At 36.2% G+C, this 22,739-nt stretch overlaps 1 protein-coding gene across 5 annotated transcripts in view; it reads right to left on the minus strand.

Moving 5' to 3' along the window:
* The window catches only part of LOC121871778 (tuberin-like), a 286,863-nt gene that overhangs the window by 237,080 nt on the left and 27,044 nt on the right, over positions 1-22,739 (minus strand). For all 5 annotated transcript variants that reach the window (XM_042374251.1, XM_042374253.1, XM_042374252.1 and 2 more), the window contains exons 4-6: positions 14,842-15,039; positions 2,880-3,054; positions 1,402-1,593 (exon numbers count right to left, since the gene is read on the minus strand). In XM_042374251.1, the coding sequence (XP_042230185.1) occupies positions 1,402-1,593; positions 2,880-3,054; positions 14,842-15,039 (565 nt within the window). The remainder of the gene's footprint in view (positions 1-1,401; positions 1,594-2,879; positions 3,055-14,841; positions 15,040-22,739) is intronic.

The following is a 22,739-nucleotide window of genomic DNA, read 5'->3' on the forward strand; positions in this document are numbered from 1 at the left end:
TACAACCTCAATATTTATTCTTAAGAAGTGATGTGTATTGAAATATTTATTATGAAATAGTGAAATATTTTTTAATTTATGAGATGGTGAAATGGCTGCCCACAATACAGTCGCATATACCACACAAAAGCATGTCGTAATATATAGGCCTAACTTGGAAAAATAGTAAGTGATAGTGAAATGTAGTGAAGTAGAGGAATGTGCATGGTGAATTATAAAGAATATATTGTGCTTATTTTATATGTATTCATAATGGCATCGCCAGTGTCTTGCATATGCCAAGACCTGCCTCGTCTAAGTGGTAAATGGAAATATTAATGCCAAAATTTCAATTTTTGTCACAGAAACTTCTAACTGGTCTATTTCTCTTCCTTAGTTTGTGTACAGTAATAGTCCATCATAAAAAAATACTTTAAAAATATTTCAACAAAAAACAAGCAAGGAAATATAAGGTCTATGTATAAATATTTTGGCAACTGCGCGCCTAACATCCACTTATTTTCACTTTCTATTCAGTAACTCCATTACTTTTTACGTTAACTTTTTTTCTGAATGCATCATTGTCTTCCTCATCATTCACCTTTTCTTGCCATGTGCACTTTATGCTGACTGATGCAATGATGTGGGTACAGCACAAGGGGATTCAATAGTAAACTCTCACTTTTCACTTATTCTTGCCAAAATAGACTTTATTTTTTATTTTATCTTATTTTTAAGGGTTTCATATGGTTTCCCAGCCTTTTTTATGCAGAATGGCATAATTTGAATAAATATTTGACAATATCTTGGCCACAAATAGTGCCCGGGAAAAAATATCTTCTCTTTGATTTCTGGTCATTTTGCAGGTTCCAAACGGAGCAAGTGACAGGCTCTTAAAGAAATTTCAGGAGATCCCGAGAATGTTAATGTATTAAGAGAAGAATAACAATTGTTAAGAGAATTTGAATGAATTTCAGGGAATTATCTAGAGACTGGGAAAGTAACAGCACTTTAACCAAATTCACAACCAATTTACAATATATAAAGGCTATTAGAATCTAACCCTGCAAATTTATGTGAGAAACAATGTACTGTAATGTATTGAATTGGCTAGCAGTATGCTCTAAATGGTCATATATGAAGTAGTCAAGATACAGTTGAAAAGTTCAGAAAAAATGGGAGAAATTCTAACATAAGTTGAAAAATTTAACAATATCATACTTAAATTAATGAATAAGAATGATTGAATTGTTGCAAGTCACTACATTATCTTATAGAAAAAATTATAGATACAAACAAAAATAAGAAACTTTCCTGATGGTATACAAAGTATATTAAGAAAAAGCTATCTTATGTACAATGTCATGTAAAGGCAAAAACTGGTCTTTGTGTCTTTCATAATACAAACTCATCAGAACCAACCTCTCTGAATGTTGGAAGTACTGCTGCTGGTTTGTAGTTAAGGGAGGAAACTTTATTACTCCCCCACAGTGCAGATGTTAAGAAAAAGATTGCTCCACGCACCATATGAGCATCTACATTGCTCTGAATCAATCGGCACAAAACATAGAGACCGCTGTTGCCAAGGTGTGTCCCAAGGAGATTGCGCATGATCTGGAATTAGGTGATTATGCTGTAATAATCCACATTTTGCTAAGTGGTAAAAAATGGCATTTCGTTGGGCAACAGGCAGTACAGTAAAATGCAGGCTATGTGCAATTTGATAAATGACTATGCAATATGTTTCCAGTAAATGGTAGGTGGATCAACACCTATATAAACCTAAACTAGCTGCAGTAGATTGCTAATCTGGTCTGACCCACCATGGCCCACTGTCCCATTCATTTGGGGATGATCCATCATCATAGGATTCACTATCCTTATACCATTGGTCCCCAACCTGTAGTTCGGTGCCCGTGGAGGAGCCCACAAGGGTTTATTAGAAAATTTAAAAATATTTGCAATTCTTTGTCAGAGTGAAAATAATGAAAATATGTAATAACTTGATACGACTTTAGTGAGAGAGAAAGAAACTGCCATTTGTCCAGAATCTGTCGTATGTATTTACCCCAGACTGGGCCCGAGAGAGAACCAGCCTGAAAGAGTAAATGTAAAAAAGTATGGAACTGGTAACAGTTAGACCTGTGTAAAACTGCAAACAGCAGTATATATGAGTTGTTGTTATTTTCTTGAATGTAGATTTTATTTATTTATTTTTAATATATTTTTTTTTTATTTATTTATCTTTTTTTTACGTGGAATAGCCCACCCGGGCACAGGTCATCAACCCACATTGGGGCCTAGTGGGCGAAAAAATAAGAATAATAAGAAATTTAAAATAGAAAATGAAAAGGTTTTATTACTCTAAACCACGAAGATGCCGGAAAACCAGCTTTTTAAAGTGAGACATTGTATGAGTATGGAAACACAGAAGAAGGCAAAGCATTCCACAGTTTGGCTGTGTGAGGAAAGAAGGATGTACTATAATGGGTTATTCTAGTGTGACCGACATCCACAGAGAAATGGTGGGCACCGCGGGCAAGACGTGTTACGAGCCCACGGCCTTGCTGGCGGTACACAGGTTGCCAAATCCACCGAACATTGCCCGTTAAAGTACCTGTAAAAGAGAGAGAGTGAAGCAACATTGCGGCTTAGGGAAAGGGAAGAGAGATTGTCAACTAAAGGAGGAGAGTTAATAAGACGAAATGCCTTTGATTCCAAAGACACCCTCCACTATATGTACAATGACAAATGTGGGCCAAAGCCCAAAAAAGGTTGGGGACCACTGCCTTATACTGGGATGTGGTGATACCTGGTACATCACTGGATATGTCTAAAGTACTATATTACAAAAAATATATATATACAGTATATATAAATTATTAAATGAACAAACATACCTTCCAGGATTCAGCGGTGAGCTGAGGCACACTAATTGCTCTGGTGAGAGCAGCTATGAAGGTAGGCAGTGCAGAGGAAGGAAGATAGCTATAAGCAAGCACAGCATCCAAAACACGTAGACACAAGAGTGCCTCCGCCTCACTGCCAGCTTTGTGAAGTTGAAGCACAACCTCCCTGTAATAGATGAAAGTCCAATGTAATACTCTACTCTAGGGGTATTTCGAGAGGGGTTGAGGCATCAAAGATATAGCTCAGGGGTGGGCAATTATTTTTGATGGAGGGCCACTTCGCGGGCCACAGGTTAACAGCGACGAGCCAGTATTGCTGCTATGTCCACCCAACTTCCAAAATTGTCCTTTCTGTAATTAATAAGAATTTTTTTTTCTGATTGCCAAATGCAGCGGCGGGCCACAGAAATAATTTGGCGGGCCAAATGTGGCCCGCGGGCCGCACTTTGCCCACCCCTGATATAGCTAATACAGTTGAATTCCAGTTATCAGGCACCTATTTTTCCACAAATCCGTACATTTTCATGAGCGTTTAAATTTCAAAACAATCTCATTTTCTCAAAAGAGCACGGAGCAGCAAAAAAAACACAGTAATTGGGAAGCACTCAAGAAAATGCAGAGATTTGCATAAAAACAGGCTTCTGAAACACTGTATTGTAGGATTTATTGGGGGACCTTAAGAGTGAGATTTAACTTCTGTTACCAGAAAATCTCTTTATTCGGCACCTCGCAATAACCATGGGTAGGAGCATGTAGTTTTATGTATACACGGATTAGCGTGGTAACTTTGTCCCTCCGCGGTCTAATGTATTCCTCCGTAAATGTGAGGAATAAACAAAATTACTGGAATACTAATAAACTAAAAGAAAAGAAAAACTACTGCATTACCATTTGGCAATCATTTCACAAAGGACACAGGAGAGTGCTCACCCCCTCCCCCTGCCCCTCCCACAATCATGAGCTAACTCCCCAGACATAATTTTTTTTTTTTATTCTCTTAATATTTTTGGCCTTATGACAATCATTTCTTGTATTTGACCTTTTCGGTACTTGCTGTATCAACAATTGTGTGTTCTTGTAACAGAATAAAAATATATTGAATACAATTATGTATATCTACACAAAAATACAATTGGAAAAATAACAATAGTCAGCCCTTAACATACGCGGGGGTTAGGTAACAGAGATACCCGTGAATGTTAAGAATCTGCGTATTTTTGCTGCCCCCCCCACCCCCCCTAAAAACACCCCTGGCCCCCCATGTCCTTATTTACCGTATATACCTGTGTGTAGTTCGAGTTTTTAAGACCAAATTTTTTGGCAAAAAATTGGGAGTCAACCTCTAAATGGGTAATAGTTTCGTTAGGCTGAAAAATATTTACCAGTAACTACTAGTAAACAATGGAAACGACGCACCACCAGCTGAGTGTCGGTACAGTTGCCAGGGAAGATCTCTTGCGTCATCTTAGCAAGCCCAAAGTAACCAAATGCATGGTATGTTAGCACAGGACGATGTAAAACATAAAGTATTCATTTTTTAAAGTTTATTTATAGATACAGTACTACCCCGCCTAACGCGGTTTCACTTAACGCGTTTTTTCATATACGCGGTGCCTCGCCAGAGCTGAACTTTCACTTAACACGGATTTTTTCCACATATACGCGGTGAGTGTCCGGCTCGAGACGCTATTTTTAGATTTGCCCCACCCGCCACCCTGCCTGTTTTAGCTCATAAAATTCATACAAATTACCCTGCCAGAATATAATTTACATTGCTGGAATTCTTATAATTTGGTGATCATTTTGAATATAAACATCATATATTTTGCATTAGACATACAAATTTTAGATAAAATGGTTTCTCTCAGTAAGGATGTTATCTTTTGTGCAAAATATATGACATTTATATTCAAAATATTCCTGGTCTTACAAGGAATCCAGCAATGTCAATTATATTATCCTAACTTTAGTTTGAGGTATTATTTATTACTAAAAAGTTAAATATTCTGGTTTTCCCACACATCTCCTTGGGACGGTTGGTGGGGGATGGGGGGGAGGGAGGGACCGACCGACCATCTGTTACCCTGTGAAGAATATTTTTTTTTTTTATTAACTGAAGATATTTGTTTTAGCTCATAAAATTCATACAAATTACCCGGTCAGAATATAATTTACATTGCTGGAATTCTTATAATTTGATGATCATTTTGAATATAAACATCATATATTTTGCATTAGACATACAAATTTTAGATAAAATGTTTTCTCTGAGTAAATATGTTATCTTTTGTGCAAAATATATGACATTTATATTCAAAATATTCCTGGTCTTACAAGGAATCCAGCAATGTCAATTATATTATCCTAACTTTAATCTGAGGTATTATTTAATACAAAATGTTAAAATTTATTTGTTTTTCACCCACTCTTTCTCTTGAAGGGAGGATTTGTGGGGGGTGGGGGGAGGGTTGGGACTGACCGCGGGGTTGGAAGAGGGGGGAGGCAAGGTGGGGTACTTTGATTGACAGATAGTGTCGTGAAGAATATTTTTTTTTTATTAACTGAAGATATTTGTTTTAGCTCATAAAATTCATACAAATTACCCGGCCAGAATATAATTTACATTGCTAGAATTCTTATAATTTGGTGATCATTTTGAATATAAACATCATATATTTTGCATTAGGCATACAAATTTTAGATAAAATGTTTTCTCTGAGTAAATATGTTATCTTTTGTGCAAAATATATGACATTTATATTCAAAATATTCCTGGTCTTACAAGGAATCCAGCAATGTCAATTATATTATCCTAACTTTAGTTTGAGGTATTATTTATTAAAATTTAGTGGTTTTCCCCCAAAAATTTCTCACGAGAGGGAAGAGCCAGCAGTGTAGTGTGAGAAGAGGGGGAGGGAGTTGAGTCCATTATTGGAATGGACATTAACTTGGCGACTGTATTTCTCTATTTCTCTTAAGTATTAATTGTGTGCATGTACAATCATAAAATTAAGATGTTATTTTTACTACAACATAGTTATGTGTCTTCAAAAAGTGGAGTTTGGGGGTCGGGCTGGTTTCTATTGGAATTAATCCCATATGTTCTGTTGTTCACTTTACGCGGATTTCACTTAACGCGGGACCCTCTGGGTTCTATTGACCGCGTTAAGTGGGGTACAACTGTACATAAATTTTTGTTCATTACATTTGAAACATCAATCTTTGTTAATTAAATTTGAAACAAAAGAAAACAATGATACCGTATTTCTAAATACCGGGTATTTTTATTAAAATATTACATCACAAGTATATTTTACCTTAACTGTGACTGAATGAATATATTCTCAGAAATAAATATGGAAATGTAATATTTTTGCTGAAATGACGTACATATTACAGTGGAAAGTGGGATAAAATCATGACGAAAACAATGACTTTCGCCTTCTTTCGTTGTTCAAAAGATTTTACCGTAATCGCTTTTCGAATGGTTTTCAGTTAAAAAACTGTTGCATTACAATAATATTCTACCCTAATTCACTTGAATAAATACTACGATACCATATTTCTGAATATTTTCATTAAAATCCATCAAAATTATTTTCCTTGTCATCGTCTTCAGCACCCAACAGCTCCTCCCAGTCTTCTCCTTGAACAGGGCTAGAGGGTACGTGTTTTTCGAATCGTTTTCAGTTAAAAAACTATTACATCACACGTATATTTTACCTAAACTGCACCTGAATGAATATATTCTCAGAAATAAACAGTAGTTTTGCTGAAACGTGATGTATTTCAATGTAAAATAGGATAAAATACATGACGAAAACAAAAGACTTTACCTAACCTTCCGATGTTCAAGAGATGTTACTCGTTTTTTAATAGTTTTCGGTTAAAATACTGTTATATTACAATGATATTCTATTCATACCGTGCTTGATATAATACATTCACGGAAATGTAATATTTTTGCTGAAATGACGTAAGTATTACAGTGGAAAGTGAGATAAAATCGTGACGAAAACAATGACTTTCGCTTTCTTTCCTTCAAAAGATGTTATCGTAATCGCTTTTCTAATGGTTTTCAGTTAAAAAACTGTTGCATCATAAGTGAATTAGGATAGAATATTATTGTAATACAACAGTTTTTTAACTGAAAACCATTCGAAAAGCGATTACAGTAACATCTTTTGAACGAAAGAAAGCGAAAGTCATTGCTTTCGTCACTTTCCACTGTAATACGTACGTCATTTCAGCAAAAATATTACATTTCCATATTCTCAGAAATAAATAGTAGTTTTGCTGAAACATAATGTATTTCAATGTAAATTAGGATAAACTACATGAAAACAAAAGACTTTACCTAGCCTTCCGATGTTCAAGATATGTTACTCATTATTTTAATAGTTTTTGGTTAAAATACTGTTATATTGGTGATATTCTATTCATACTGTGCTTCATATAATACATTCCCGGAAATGTAATATTTTTGCAACTACAATGCTGATGTCAACACAAGCGTGGTTACAGTGAGACTGACTGACTGAGGGAGCGAGGGAAAGCGGGGTGGCGCAGGCGATGTGTATGTGTGTGTGTGTGTGTGTGTGTCGCGCGCGATTTTAATAATGTAAATTCCTTTGAATGTATATTCCTCCAGCGGCAATCGAGGTATTTGCAAATCCGTGTAAGTTAAACCCGTGTATGTTAAGGGCCGACTGTACAGTAGACCCTCGAAGATTCGGACCCTGTAAATCCAGATTTCGGAAGATTAGGATAAAAATGTGGGGGTTCTGGGCTAAGAAGCCTCCCTAAGAAGCATTCCCAAAACAATGTGAAGGTAGTAGGCAGCTACCAAACAGGGATGTACTACTGCCTGGGAAGATATTGGAAGCATAATGTGTTGTCTAATGGTAGACCCTGCTGCCATATGGCATCACGAAAATTGGGACCAAGTCCCAGGTTGCTGATCTGACTTTCTGCCTCATTTACACACAATTGCAGGGTCTCAATTGTTTCTCTTACCATTGACAACACAACATACATACTTGTATATTGTTTCTCATTTTTTATTTTTTTTTCATTTTTGTATTTCTTTATGGGTCTTTATTATTATTATTATTATTATTATTATTATTATTATTATTATTATTATTATTATTATTATTATTATTATTATCATTATTATTATTATTATTATATTTTCAATTTTGTTTTTATTTTATTTTAAAATTTATTTACTATGAATAATTATTATTATTATTACATTTTGGCCCCCGAGAGCCCGATGTAGGTCAGTGACCTGTGCCTGGGTGGACTAATCCCCATAAAAAAATAAATAAATAAAGTTTTAGGCTTAAAGTTTTAATCTTATAAAATGTCACAGACTAAACTTAGCCAGATATAACTTGCATTGCTGGAATCCTTGCAAGATTGCAAATAGTTTGAGTATAAATATCACATAGTTTGCACAGGAGATAAGAATTTTAGACTTTTAGTGTAGTACAGTACATTGAGTACAAAGTGAGTACAGTAATATGTTGCTCAAAATTATGGATTTTTCACAGAAAAAAGTCTGTATAACTAACCCCAGTGGTCAGGATAATATGTACTGTATATTTTTTTTTTTTTATACAGTAACATTATTTATTGTTTTTATACATTTAGTACAATCCCGGAAGATTCGGACAATCAGCTTTTTCAGACAGGTGGTCCCCCCTTTTACTCCGGATCTTCGAGGGTTCACTGTAATGCAACACACAGCTTGGTCTGGTAGGGGGAGACTGAGATCCATGATGCCACCCCCCTCCTGCTCCCCCCTTCCTCTCCCAGATAGGAATGATAACTCGTTTGGACGCAAGAAATTGATTTCTCTTTACGTTTTGAACTTATAATTTTTTTTCACATTCTGTATGAATGATTGTGTGTACAAATAACAGAGTAAAAAAAAAATATTATGAATACCTACCCAAAAATATGAGTTAAAAAACAACAAACACAGCTTGGACAGGAAGGGAAAAAGCTAGGGGGATGATGTAGCTACAGGGACAGTCTAACTTGGTGACATGCCAAGTCAACACACACATTCACTTCACACATGTATAGTATACCCATGCTCTTATTTTATTGCAACATGCCATCTCAATGGAGATGTACTGTAAAATTTATATTGAGGCCACTGCAGTAATAATGACAGTGACATCTTTTTAAATGTTACTTGTGCCCTTACTACTATAGAGACCTAATATGTATTTAACTTAAATATAATTAAATGTACAATACAGGTATTGTTTAGTGAAGGAAAAGGCAACTTAGTTAAGCTTTGATGAGTGTTACTCCTGGCCATGGTGTAATGACCACGGATGTACACGCTAGTTAAAGTAAAATCAGACGATTCATATTACGCTCAATAGCCCACAAAACACATAGTTATGCCTTCTTTATTGAGTCCCCCGTCTGAGGCATCCATTTTGTCATTGCTTCTGGACGTCCGAGTCCTCCGTTTTCTCTCAATCTTAGAGTGCACCCGAGACTCCGTATTCCTTAGTATAACGACACAAGATTAGAAATTGCAACTGTAGTCATATCTGTTAAGGTAACTTAGATACGACTGATTACAGATGGAACATTCAAGATCCTTTGTGAATGATGTTGAAAGCTTTAACTGTCTTTATTGTTAGTGAAACTTGTCAAGTAAGCGAGTGTTAAGTCTGCCAGTACGAGCGGCATGTCCTTATGTCGTCCTTGGGGATAGCCATGAGTATATAAGTACTACTGAAATTAGATACTAACATATCCCTGTGAATAATTCCTTGTTCGTAGTTTTGCTGAGCTTGTGAAAATAGTGTTGTTAGTATGTGTATTTGACGTCCATTTCACTTTTTCCTGGCAAGCTCAATCTCTGAATAGATTAAAAAAATAGACGTAAGAAATTCACCTGACCCATGGCATTGATTTTCATAGTTAAATGTACAGCAACTGAGTTGAATATAATTTCTGTCATTGAGTGATTAGCCTTTCTGGCATGTGTAGAGCACAGGCCTGAGTTGCCAGTTAGCCATATATAAACTCGCGTACGAGGAGCAGCGTCACATCTCTGACGCTGTTCCATCATATCTCAGGTATGTGTATGTTCTCACGCCTACCATATTAAGTTAGTTTAACTCAGTGAATTTTGTGAATATCAGTGTTCATGTTGTAACAGTGAAATTATCATTTACCCAGTGAAAGAATTAGTGTAACGTAAATATCGTCTGTCGTTGAGTTATTTTTTGTCACATCTCTGACGCTGTTCCATCATATCTCAGGCAGTGTGTGTGTTAACTGAATACCCGACAGTTACCGGGGGACCGGTAGCAGCACACCAGCTGGCTGTCTTGCAGGATGTCGTTAATTTGGCACGATTAAATTGTGCGAGTCCGCACCCTGGGAACTAGGCCCGAACTCCCTCGCAGTGTGCAGACTGCAACCGACCCTAACAGCGCTCTTCGTTTGTTGTGGTGACATCATGTGACACACTGGGTCACTCCTTACAGGTATATGGGCCAAAGTATTATTGCTGTATATGATTGGGGATAATTAGCAGAAATATAGCTATGATAGTTATCCCATAAATATTGACAGTACCAGTAATAACGTGTTATGTGGGTTGTGAGTACATCATTCATATGTACTACCAGCTGAGTACTACCTATTATTGTTGCACCTGATTGGGGATAATTAGCAGACATATAGTTATCCCATGTTGAGTATTGACCCATAAATATTGAGATGACCAGTAATAATGTTTGTTATGTGGGTTGTGAGTACATCTTTCATATGTACTACCAACTGAGTTCTAGTTAACGTGCCATGTTCATTCCGAAATAACATGGTGCTAAATAATATTTTAATTTGGGATATTGTCAATATAACAGTTGTTTAATGATGTAATAAGTAATTGAAGATCTATTTTATGAATTGTAAAGTAAGACCTAAGGGGTCCAGTCTTGTTTGAGTGTACTTATTTAAATCTTGTTCACTCCTTAAGATAATAAATATTGAATTAATAAACTACGAGTATCACCGCTCTATTTCTTCTACCCAATGGTTCTCAGAAAATAACTATTGTAACTCACGTGCCTAGAAGCTCGCTAGCACGCTACCTAACAGTTCAATGAGATATGTTATATTCTAATAAAAGTCTGGGTGGTGGCAAGCTACCGCTGTAAGTATAATAAGTGTTATAGTCAGAATGACATGGTTTACCCAGACTAATCCATGATACAGAATATAACTAAAGCATGATAATAAATTGAGAGAAACAAAGGATATAAAATTCAGATAATACAATTATATATATATATATGACCGAAGAAATAAAGTATAGAAAAGAATATTAACTTATAAAATATAAGCAAAAAAATATAAGATAGATACTTATAGACAGAAAGACAAAGAAAATAAGATTACCGGGTAATAGAAAATGTAGATGTGAAGCAAGTACAGTACAGGTTGTACCTCTCTAGTCCGGCAACCTCGGGACCTGACCGGTGCCGGACCATGGAAAATGCCGGACCATGGAAATTCACCCTTTTCCTGGATAGATAGTGACTTGTGCTTATGCCTGGAAGCACTAACACCACTTTCTCTGCGTCATGGTCTCTTTGAAGACATATTGAAGGGTTAAATGTCGTATAGTACCTTCTCAAATTTCGCGAGTTTTTAATTCTTAACGTATTTTATTGGAACACACAAAAAAATAAATAAATAAAAATTTTGACGGCGGAAACTTGAGTTTCGACGGGTTTGAACGGCCCGCCAACGTGCAAACGACGTGCGTAATCGTGTAAACAGCGTCATTTCTCTTATGTACAAAAGATTCATTATTGTTTATTACTGAATGTCTTTTTTATTGAATTAATGTTTATGTGTGCAAAATGAGCAATACAATTCATTAATAATACGTAGAATATTAAAACACACGAGGAAATGACACAGCATTGTTTTCGTTGATTACAAAACCAGTGACTGGTTCTACATATAAAACTGAAGAAAATAAGACCTTGGTTGTAGCTGTAGTAAAATTAATATGGTTGTTTTAAGTAATGTTATTTAATGTTAATAAATGGAACAATAGAAGTAGCTAACGATAATGGTAAAGAAAAAGAGAGATCGCATATGTAAGTGCGCATGCGCACACGTGAAAACATATCGTCATTACTTTACATAAGAATATGAAAGCAACACTTATTTACTGTTCATATATATTTTAATTAATGTTTCTGAATTTGTTTTTATTGAATTAATGTACGTGTGTGCAAAATTAACAATACAATTTATTAATAATACGTGGAATATTAGAGGAGACGAGACGGCTGCCGGCATTGTTTATGTTAAAGCTTACGAAACCAGTGACTGATTGGTTCTACATATAAAACTGAAGAAAATAAGACCCTGAGTTTAGCTGTAGTAAAATTAATGTAAAAAATGAATATGGTTGCTTGAAGTACCTGTAATGTTATTTAATGTTAATAAATGGAACAATATAAGTAGCTAACCATTAATGGTAAAAAAAAAAGTGAGACTGCTCGTATGTAAGTGCGCACATGTGAAAATATATCGTCATTACTCTACATAAGAATATGAAAGCAACACTTATTTACTGCTCATATATATTGAAGGGTTAAATGTTGTACTCTGTATAGACAAGCAGAGAGAGAGAGCAGCCGAACTGCCGGATGTAAACAAACCTTAATTTCCCGCGGCTTTTTTTTTTAAGGGGATTAGCCCACCCGGGCATAGGTCACTGACCCACATTGGGGCCTGAGGGGCAAAAATTTAATACTCCTGTAATAATAATAATAATTCAGATAAGTAAAAAAAAAATAAAAAAAATGCCTACTAGAGATTGGACAACCTGTATTACCCCGCTTTTGTTTCACTTTCCGCGATTTCTCATTTACGCGTACCTTGCCAGAACCGGACTTTCACTTTCCATGGTGCATCTACTCATATATACGGTGAAGTATAATTTTTTTTTTTTTATTTAGCTCATAAAATTCATACAAATTACCCGCCAGAATATAATTTACATTGCTGGAATTCTTACAATATGATGATCATTTTGAATAAACATCATGGATTTTGCATTAGACATACAAATTTTAGATCTAATGTAATAATTTGGTTTACACAAAGCAAATATTTTATCTTTTGTGCAAAATATATGAAGTTTACATTCAAAATATTCCCTGACCTGCAAGGAATCCAGAAATGTCAATTATATTATCCTAACTTTAGTCTGAGGTATTATTTATTACTAAAAGTTAAAATCTAGTTTTTCACCCAACATTTCTCTGGTAGGGAGGGAAGGTGGGGGGGGTTGGGACCGACCGACCCAGCTGGCGTGAGAGTGTGAGGGGGGGAGGCAAGGTGGGGTACTTTGATTGACAGATAGTGTCGTGAAGAATATTTTTTTTTTATCAACTGAAGATATTTGTTTTAGCTCATAAAATTCATACAAATTACTCGACCAGAATATAATTTACATTGCTGGAATTCTTACACTATGATGATCATTTTGAATATAAACATCATGGATTTTGCATTAGACATACAAATTTTAGATCTAATGTAATAATTTGGTTTACACACAGCAAATATTTTATCTTTTGTGCAAAACATATGAAGTTTACATTCAAAATATTCCCTGACCTGCAAGGAATCCAGAAATGTCAATTATATTATCCTAACTTTAGTCTGAGGTATTATTTATTACTAAACGTTAAAATGTAGTGTTTTCACCCAATCGTTTCTCAGAGAGGTAGGAGCTAGTGAGCTGGGAAGAGGGGGGGGGGGGATTTGAGTCCATTATTTGAATGGACATAAACCTAGCGACTGTATTCCTCTTAAATATTAATTGTGTGAGCATACCATCATAAAATTTAGATGTTATTTTTACTACAACATAGGTATTGTGTCGGAAAAAGTGGAGTTTGGGGGTCGGCCAGTCTCTACTGGAATTAATCCCATATGTTCTGTTGTTCACTTTACGTGGTTTTCACTTTCCACGGTACCCTGTGGGTTCAATTAATTGACCGCGTAAATCGGGGTACTACTGTATATAAGTATTGAAGAATAAATAGAATAAATACAAAATAAAAACGAGGCCCCTTACAATGGAACCTAACCCCCTATTTCCTATAAGCACTTAGTTTTGCCAACTGCAGATTTACTAACCTCGAGGTTTTTCAGGAATCTAACCCCCACAGTTGGCCAGGGACTATTGTATATTTCATCTTATTTCTCATAGGAGTTGGGAAGTGAAGGGAATTAAGCTTCAGAGATAGTAACACTGTTCACAGCATCAGCTGTTGTGGTGGTGGTCATGGCTAAGACACATTGGTGTTGTATTGCTACAAATTATGTCTAGAATTATACCTAATATTTCTCAAAAGCTAGGGTTGAATTAGAGGTTGATTTAACAATCAGTAAAAGGGAATACGTAGATTACAATCCTTCAATAATCTATATTGTTATGATGCAGGCTGGGCTGGCAGAACCATGTGGTCCATGCTGTGTCACACCACAACAACAACAACGACCCACAATATGCCAAGATTTTTTTTTCTTTTAATTTTTAAATAATTCTTTCCAATATTTGTGAAATTACTAAAGTGTCTGGTACTCAGGGTCTTTACTGTACAGTATATCATGTATTAGCAAGGCTCTTGTTACTGTCTTCTTCACTAAAGATTAACACTTCTCAACAATAAATTTTTGTAAAAATCATCCATAAAGTTTAAATTAAGAGTGACTTTTATAATATTATATCCATTTATGTAAAGGAGTTATACTCTAAATTAAATTTTTAAATATTTCTTTAACTCAAGTGAACAGTATAAGTAATATAAAAATTCAGTTATTACAACACCAGATTACAAAAAATAATGTTAAAACAAATATGGGACAGTGTACTTACTTTACATAGCCAGTTACAACAGGCTCATCCAGGTATGCAGAATTGAACTTGACTAAGACAATAATAAGATTAAGAGCATCAGCAGACTGTGGAGATGCAAGCAGTCCTGGAAGCCACTTAAGGAGAAAAGGACCAACATATTCATCGATGTATTCCAATTGCTTCCCCTCTGCTATCACTTCTCGGAAGAAATCAAAACTGTGAATACAAAATATACTTTACTCATCTTGACATGACACTATGTTTCACATTGCATCAGTATGGTTACACTACATAATACAGGTTATATCTCTCTAGTCTGGCAACCTCAGGACCTGACCGGTGCTTGACCATGGAAATTTCCGGACCATGGAAATTCACCCTTTTCCTGGACAGATAGTGACTTGTGCTTACATTAGCACCACTTTCACTGCTTCGTGGTCTCTTTGAAGACATATTGAAGGGTTAAATGTCGTACAGTAGCTTTTCAAATTTCGCTAGTTTTTAATTCAATGTTTTTTATTTGGGCACAAAAAACACTACATAATTTAAAATTTTGACGGCGAAAACTCGAATTTCGATGGGTTTGAACGGCTCGCCAACGTTCAGACGACGTGCACAATCGTGTAAACAGCGTCATTTCTCTTATGTACAAAAGATTCATTATTGTTTATTACTGAATGTCTTTTTTATTGAATTAATGTTTATGTGTGCAAAATGAGCAATACAATTCATTAATAATACATAGAATATTAAAACACACGAGGAAATGAGACAGCATTGTTTTTATTGATTACAAAACCAGTGACCGAGTGGTTCTACATATAAAACAAGAAAATACGACCCTGGTTGTAGCTGTAGTAAAATTAATGTAAAAAATTAATATGGTTGTTTTAAGTAATGTTATTTAATGTTAATAAATAGAACAATATAAGTACTGTAGCTAACCATCAATGGTAAAGAAAAAAGTGAGACTGCACATATGTAAGTGCGCACATGTGAAAAATATATCGCCATTACATAAGAATATGAAAGCAACACTTATTTACTGTTCATATATGTTTTAATTAATGTTTCTGATTTTTTTTATTGAATTAATGTTTGTGTGTGCAAAATGAACAATACAATTCATTAATAATTTGTGGAATATTAAAACACACGAGGAGACGAGACGGCTGCCGACATTGTTTTTGCTAATGTTTACAAAACCAGTGACTGATTGGTTCTACATATAAAACAAGAAAATAAGACTCTGGTTGTAGCTGTAGTAAAATTAATGTAAAAATTAATATGACTGTTTGAAGTAATGTTATTTAATGTTAATAAATGGAACAATATAAGTAGCTAACCATTAATGTTAAAGAAAAAAGTGAGACCTCGCGTATGTAAGTGAGCACATGTAAAAACATATCGTCATTACTCTACATAAGAATATGAAAGCAAACACTTATTTACTGTTCATATACTATATTGAAGGGTTAAATGTTGTACTCTGTACTGTATAGACAAACAGAGAGAGAGAGCCGAACTGCCGGATGTAAACAAACCTTAATTTTCAGCAGCTTTGTTTTTTTTTTTACGGGGATTAGCCCACCCGGGCACAGGTCACTGACCCACATTGGAGCCTGAGGGGCGAAAAGGTAATACTCCTGTAATAATAATAATACTTCAGATAAGTGGGGGATAAAAAAAAAAAAAAGGCTGCCTATCTACCTACTGGACAAACTAAATTCATTCCGGACCACGGGAGTTTCCGGACCACAGAATGCCGGACTAGAGAGGTACAACCTGTACTGTACTGTACAGGGTATCATCTTGGTGACAGGACATATATTAATATATTCATATCTAATTTACCAACTCCATTAAAAGAAAATTATTTACTATAATAAAAATTCCTTTGAAAACTTGAGCTATGATGCATGTTCACATACAGGTATTTCAGAATCATACACTTAACAGGTGTCCTTGATAAATTTGCAGGAATTTTACTCAACATGGTTTTGCTGTCTTATAAGTGATATGTCTGCCTGCTAAGGGGCACTAAATAATGTATGAGTGGCAGTGCAAAGTGTACAAATTCTTCTGCAGGATAAAAACTGGTACAGGTATCCTATTTAATAACCTTGTATCAGTCCAAGGAAACTTGCTTTTTGACCAACCAAATCTATGGGTTACAGCCATGAGTATAAGACATGCTCTAATAAGACCACACCCTGCTGTGCAAATTGTTCCATTCTTGCAGAAACACCCAAGTCAGGACAGTCACTTTGCATCAAGCAAAGATTACCCTATGATGACTTCCTAATGTAAAAAAGTAATTGAGAACATAGGCTTTACTTGTTTTAAAAACTTGAGCCATTTAAAAGCAAGCCTGTGTAATATCTTGTTATCCGAAACAAAATGTGTTACGTTAACGAGTTTCTGAGGGAGTTATGTGAATCAGACATCAACATTATTTGTAGTGCTCTTCTTAACCCTTTCACCGCGTCGGCCAATTTTGGAGATACAGTATTCCCCAATAAGCACCAAAAGTCACTAAAAAATTAAAATGCTTACATTAACGCCTTAACTACTTTTTTAATAAAAAAAAGCGTAAGGAATCCATACTTAACAATTAAAAAGTCATAAAGTAATAATATCTAGGGTAAATTTACAATTTTGTGGGGAAAACATTATTTTTTTTTAAATTTTCTGTGTTCATAATAATGGGCAATATCATAAGTAGATATGTCAATTAGTGTAAACTGCATTGATAAATATTTAATCTTCCATAGAAGTCATATAATTTTATACTGTATTACTGACCATTATTCATATATACAGCTAGACCCCGACTTACGACGGGGTTAGGGACCCAAATCCAGGTCGTAAGTCCGAATGGTCGTAAGTCCGACATAGATAAAAAAAAAAAAAAAAAAAATTTAATAAAAAATCTACAATGAAATACAGTACAGTGAAAGTAATAAATAATGAGAATGGATACAGTGTGACTGAGCACTTACCTTTAATGTAGTCAGCTGAATGCACATGGGCCCCCCATAATTTTCTAATTATACATGGAGACTACATTAACTGGAAACGTTTCGGTATAGAAAATGCGTGTGTCATTTGGAGAGAGAGAGAAAAAAAAAAAAAATTATCTATGTCGTAAGTCCCGACGGCAGTAAGTCGAAGCAGTCGTAAGTCGGGGGTCTAGCTGTATATATATATAGAGACCCTATATCTTAGGGGCAAATGTGAAAATCACTTGTGCACAGACGAGAATGTTAGTGGGTAAATGAAATAAAAGATCGGAATAGACAAGTTATTCTGTTGCACTTTTTATTTACTGGACTAGAACACAATATAAATTAAGATTAAAAAGATGAAGTTGATTGTATGACAGGAAAGTAGACCACCTTTGGGAATATATTTAGGTAAAGAATAAATTTAGATATATCCATAAAAACTTGATTTTCTTTCACATTTTACACACGCCTTACTCACTCACATATTCCAGACATTTCTGAAAGGCAAATAAAAACATGAAGTATCGGAAAACCCGTCTCAATATGCCATGTTTGGCTCTCTGGTTATCTGTGTCGCTCTATTTCCTCTTATATTATGTTTCCTTTCTCCTCTGTTCATTATGTACTACCGCTTTCTAATACATATTTCATATAGCACACTCTTAAACTTTTAAAATAGTATCCCTAAAAAAACAAAAACATGAATAATCAATGTCACAATTTTCCATCATGGCATATGCATGAAATAATTTCACTTCCCAAATTACCTAGTTCATTTCCCTTCTAATTTAATGATTATCACACTCAAAGTGCTAGTATTAAATCTATAGAATAAATACTAACCTTATATACAAGTATATAATATAAAAAGTTATTAGTCATAAAAATGGGGAAACTGGGCAAAACACAGAGAAGCAATGTTGACTCCGAGTGTTTTGATGGCGGGAGCTTCAGCTTGCCCCAGTCGCCAATATGTGGCAGCATCTACTGGGCCAGCGCATAATTCAAACCCTGAAGGACTAATGTCGATTTACGCGGTGAAGGACAAAAAAAAAAAATGTGAATAAAGTCTAGCCACGTGGTGAAAGGGTTAAGGCACACTCTCATGTTCATGTTCCCAGACCTGCTGCAAGACCTCCATGTTGCAGAGTAGCGCTGGTTTATCCTATGGCCTTGCTCAACATTAGACTGATTAGTAGTGACTGGTTTTTTTTTCCTTTTTTGAATTTATGGAGGCATTAAAAGATCTTCATTGCCAAGTTATTAGAATTGCTGTTGTATATTGTCCTGGGCACCCAAGTAAAGACAGGAAGTTCATGGATCAATTTGGTTTGTTTCTTGAGACTTTCTCAGGAAATAATGGGCAATGGTTGATCTGTGGTGACTAATTATTGGCTTGACAACCCATCTCGAAAACTTTTTCCACAGAGTTTTCAGAAATTCTCAATCTAATCAATTTTGTCAATCATGTGTCATGTCCAATACATCTTTCTGGACACACTCAAGACTTAGTTTTGTCTCTTGCTGACTGCAATCGTGTATGAAATGTTGCAGTTGACTTAATCGATCCAGCAGTTTCTAACCATGCTTTGGTTACTTCTGGTTTCAATATCCCAAGACCCCCTTAGTACAGTAAAACAATTACTTTCAGGAACTATAGAAACATTGATCAGGCCATGATTGATCACAAAGTCAATCAATCATTGAACTGGGTCGACTCCTCTGCTTTGTCCTCTGAGGAGATGGTTAAGTTACATAATGATATCTTCCAGTCCATTTCAGACCGTTATTGACCGAAGGTCATGAAGAAAATTACAGTCCATGGTATGACATATATAAGTTCTCTTCATAGGGATCATAGAAGTGCTGAATACGAGTGGTGTAGGCGGCAAACAGACTGTACTAGATCAGAGTATACGACTGTGTGTAGGGCTGTTGTTTGTTCAGTGAAGGAATGCAAAGTTGAATACTACACAAGTCAGGTAACCTCTTGTGGCAGTGATTAGAAAAAATTGTATGCAGTTGTGTATGGGCTATTGGGCCAGAGGTCTGGAATGACTATGCCTTCTTCCACTTCACATATTCAGCTTGCCTCAGATTTTTCCTTTTTTTTTTATGACAAAGATATCACGTACTATAAGAAATGACCTTAACGGTTTATGATGTTTATTTAAAGGAGGAATTTTCAATTGAATTTCATCAGAGTTTCACCATAGAACTCACTATTTCATCGTTTTGTTCTGTAGGGGTGAACATCATTCTGTGCTATATCAAGGATTCGAAGAAGACTATTTGTCATCTTGATCCTATAAATGTATCTACGGTACCACTCGCTCATGAACATGCTGCAGATTTTATTGGTAGAATCATAAATAAATGCTTTGAAGAGGGTAATTTTGTGCAATCTGAGAAACAGGCTTTATTGCATCCCCTACCAGTGGCGGACTGGCCCACCAGGATACCGGGAAATTTCCCGGTGGGCCCCAAAGTGATGGTTCCTTTGACTACGTTTTGGGATTAAATGGGCCCTTTTGGACCCTTTTGAGTGGGCCCTTTTACAAGTTTTCCCGGTAGAAATTTTTGACCCAGTCCGCCACTGTCCCCTACTAAAGAAACCTGGTCCTGATACTGAAAATTTGCCAAATTATTGTCTGGTCTCCACTCATTCTTTGGTATACACCATCATAGTGTGTGCTATGCTGGTTAGTTACTTCTCTAGTCCAGTCAGCCAATAGCAAGCTTCATTCAACTGAAACTGCCTTATGAAAAAAATTCATAACGATTTGGTAATAAACACTTGCACAGGAAAGTTCTTCCTTCTGGTCTTGCTGGATCTCTCTGCAGCTTTTGACATGTATGATCATCATCTGTTGCTTTAGGATCTTTGGTCATTTGGTATCCGTGATGATGCACTGTAGGGGGCAGTGAAATTTTGCTCAAAGCTGCACTCTTCAGGCATTGTTCCTTATACATATCTAAGACTCCATGCCAAATTTGAAGCTGATATGTCGAGGTTTAGTCTGCCGCATTTTCTACTGAAATTTTTAAATTTACCTACAGTACTAGCCAAACAGCCGCTGTGGCGGTGCAATGTTCTGTTCAGTGTTTATCAACATAGATATCTGGTAGCTGGAGATATTCCTTATGTTGAGGATAATTCAGATGATTCAAGAGATATTCCTCTCGTCAATACTGATGCTGATTTTGTACCTGATCCAAGGGCTCTGACAGACACCAGTTCACAGAACCGGACAAGACTCCCTACACTGGCTGCCGCTTGTGACCGATACTTGATTAGTGATTATGCTGGAGCTGCCATTGCTACTGCCACCTTAACTGACTATGGCATTATCACAAAGGATGACAAGAGTCAGGTTATTGGACCACATAAGCTGCGGGATGCGAGACAAAAATACCGATTTAAGAGGCAAGAAATTGAGATGGCTAGTTTAGATAATTTGACGTCACTCTATTTTGATGGTAAGAAGACCGCCACTCGTGTGATGATAAAGAATGAGAAGACCGAGAAATGGAGTTCGAGGATGATGGTGAAAGATCATTATGTCATCATGGTTGAGCCTGGCAATGAATATCTCACACATGTGACTCCCAAGACTGGACACGGAAAGCAGATTGCCAAAACTATTCACGAGTTTCTGGTGGAGAAAAATCTAACCCAGCAGCCCATTGTGTGTGTTGGTTGTGATGGAACCAATGTAAATGTAGGATCAGAAAATGGAGTCATTCATCATCTTGAAATGTTACTTGGTCACCCGCTCCATTATTTCATATGTCAGCTTCACGGAAATGAGCTGCCTTTCCGCGCAGTTTTTTATCACTATGATGGTAAACCAAGTGGTCCTGAGCATTGGCGTGGTCCCATTGGAAAGCAGATCAAGGAGTCTTTGTCTGAGCTTCCAGTTGTCGCCTTCCAGCCAGTCAGTTTCCCTGATTTCCCTGTGTTTAATGATGAAGTGGAGAAAGGTCTGTCCTGGGATCAGAAATACCTGTATAGGATTTGTAAAGGAGTTATCACAGGTGTTGTTGAAGATGACTTGGCTGCTATTGAGCCAGGTCCTCCCTGTGTGTCAAGGTGGAACACCTTATGGAGTAGAATCCTCAGGCTGTATGTAGCAACATCAAGACCCAGCCATGAGTTGAAAAGAATTGTCATTACAATAATAAAGTTCAGTGCTCCAATGTGGTTTTACATCAAGATACACCCTTACGTAACACACGGCTCAAGGAACGTATTCCAGTCCCTGCTATATATGAAACACCTGAATAGTGAGGAGGAGACGATAGTGAAGAAGGCTGTCCAGAGAAATGCATACTTCGCCCACACAGATCAACTTCTTCTTGGTATGTGTGCAGATGAGGACATGACTGTTAGAGAAAAAGCTGTCTCAATGATAAGAAAAATTAGAGAGGAGAATCAGCAAAAGGAAGAATGCACTGGCAGATCTGAAGAGGAGAAGGAAGATTCTGATGCTGCTGTTGACGAGAATTTGTTAAACTATACTGATGAGGAGGGTAAAGATGGAGATGGGAATGAGGATGTGCCTCCTGTAGTCAACATGAGAAAGGTGGTGACTCCGAAACTAAAGTGGCAAGCAAAAAACTATCATTCCATGATTAACTGGAGGAATGAACTCAAGACTGAGCCTCCTTACATTGCTTCTCTGTCAAATCTACAGGTTAATGACATTCTTGAGACACCATTAGTGGTGCCCAAGTGGCCAAACAGCACTCAGGCGGTCGAGAGAGGCATAAAAGTGATGACTGAAGCTTGCACTGAAGTGACGGGATACGAATCGAGAGATGGATATATTAGGCAAAGATTATTGTCTAGGAAAATGATGCCAAGGTTCCGCACAAAAAAGAATTTCAATATGAACTTGTAATGAT

The sequence above is a fragment of the Homarus americanus genome, unplaced genomic scaffold (genome assembly GCF_018991925.1).
Source record: "Homarus americanus isolate GMGI-L3 unplaced genomic scaffold, GMGI_Hamer_2.0 scaffold39675, whole genome shotgun sequence".
NCBI classification, from domain to species: domain Eukaryota; kingdom Metazoa; phylum Arthropoda; class Malacostraca; order Decapoda; family Nephropidae; genus Homarus; species Homarus americanus.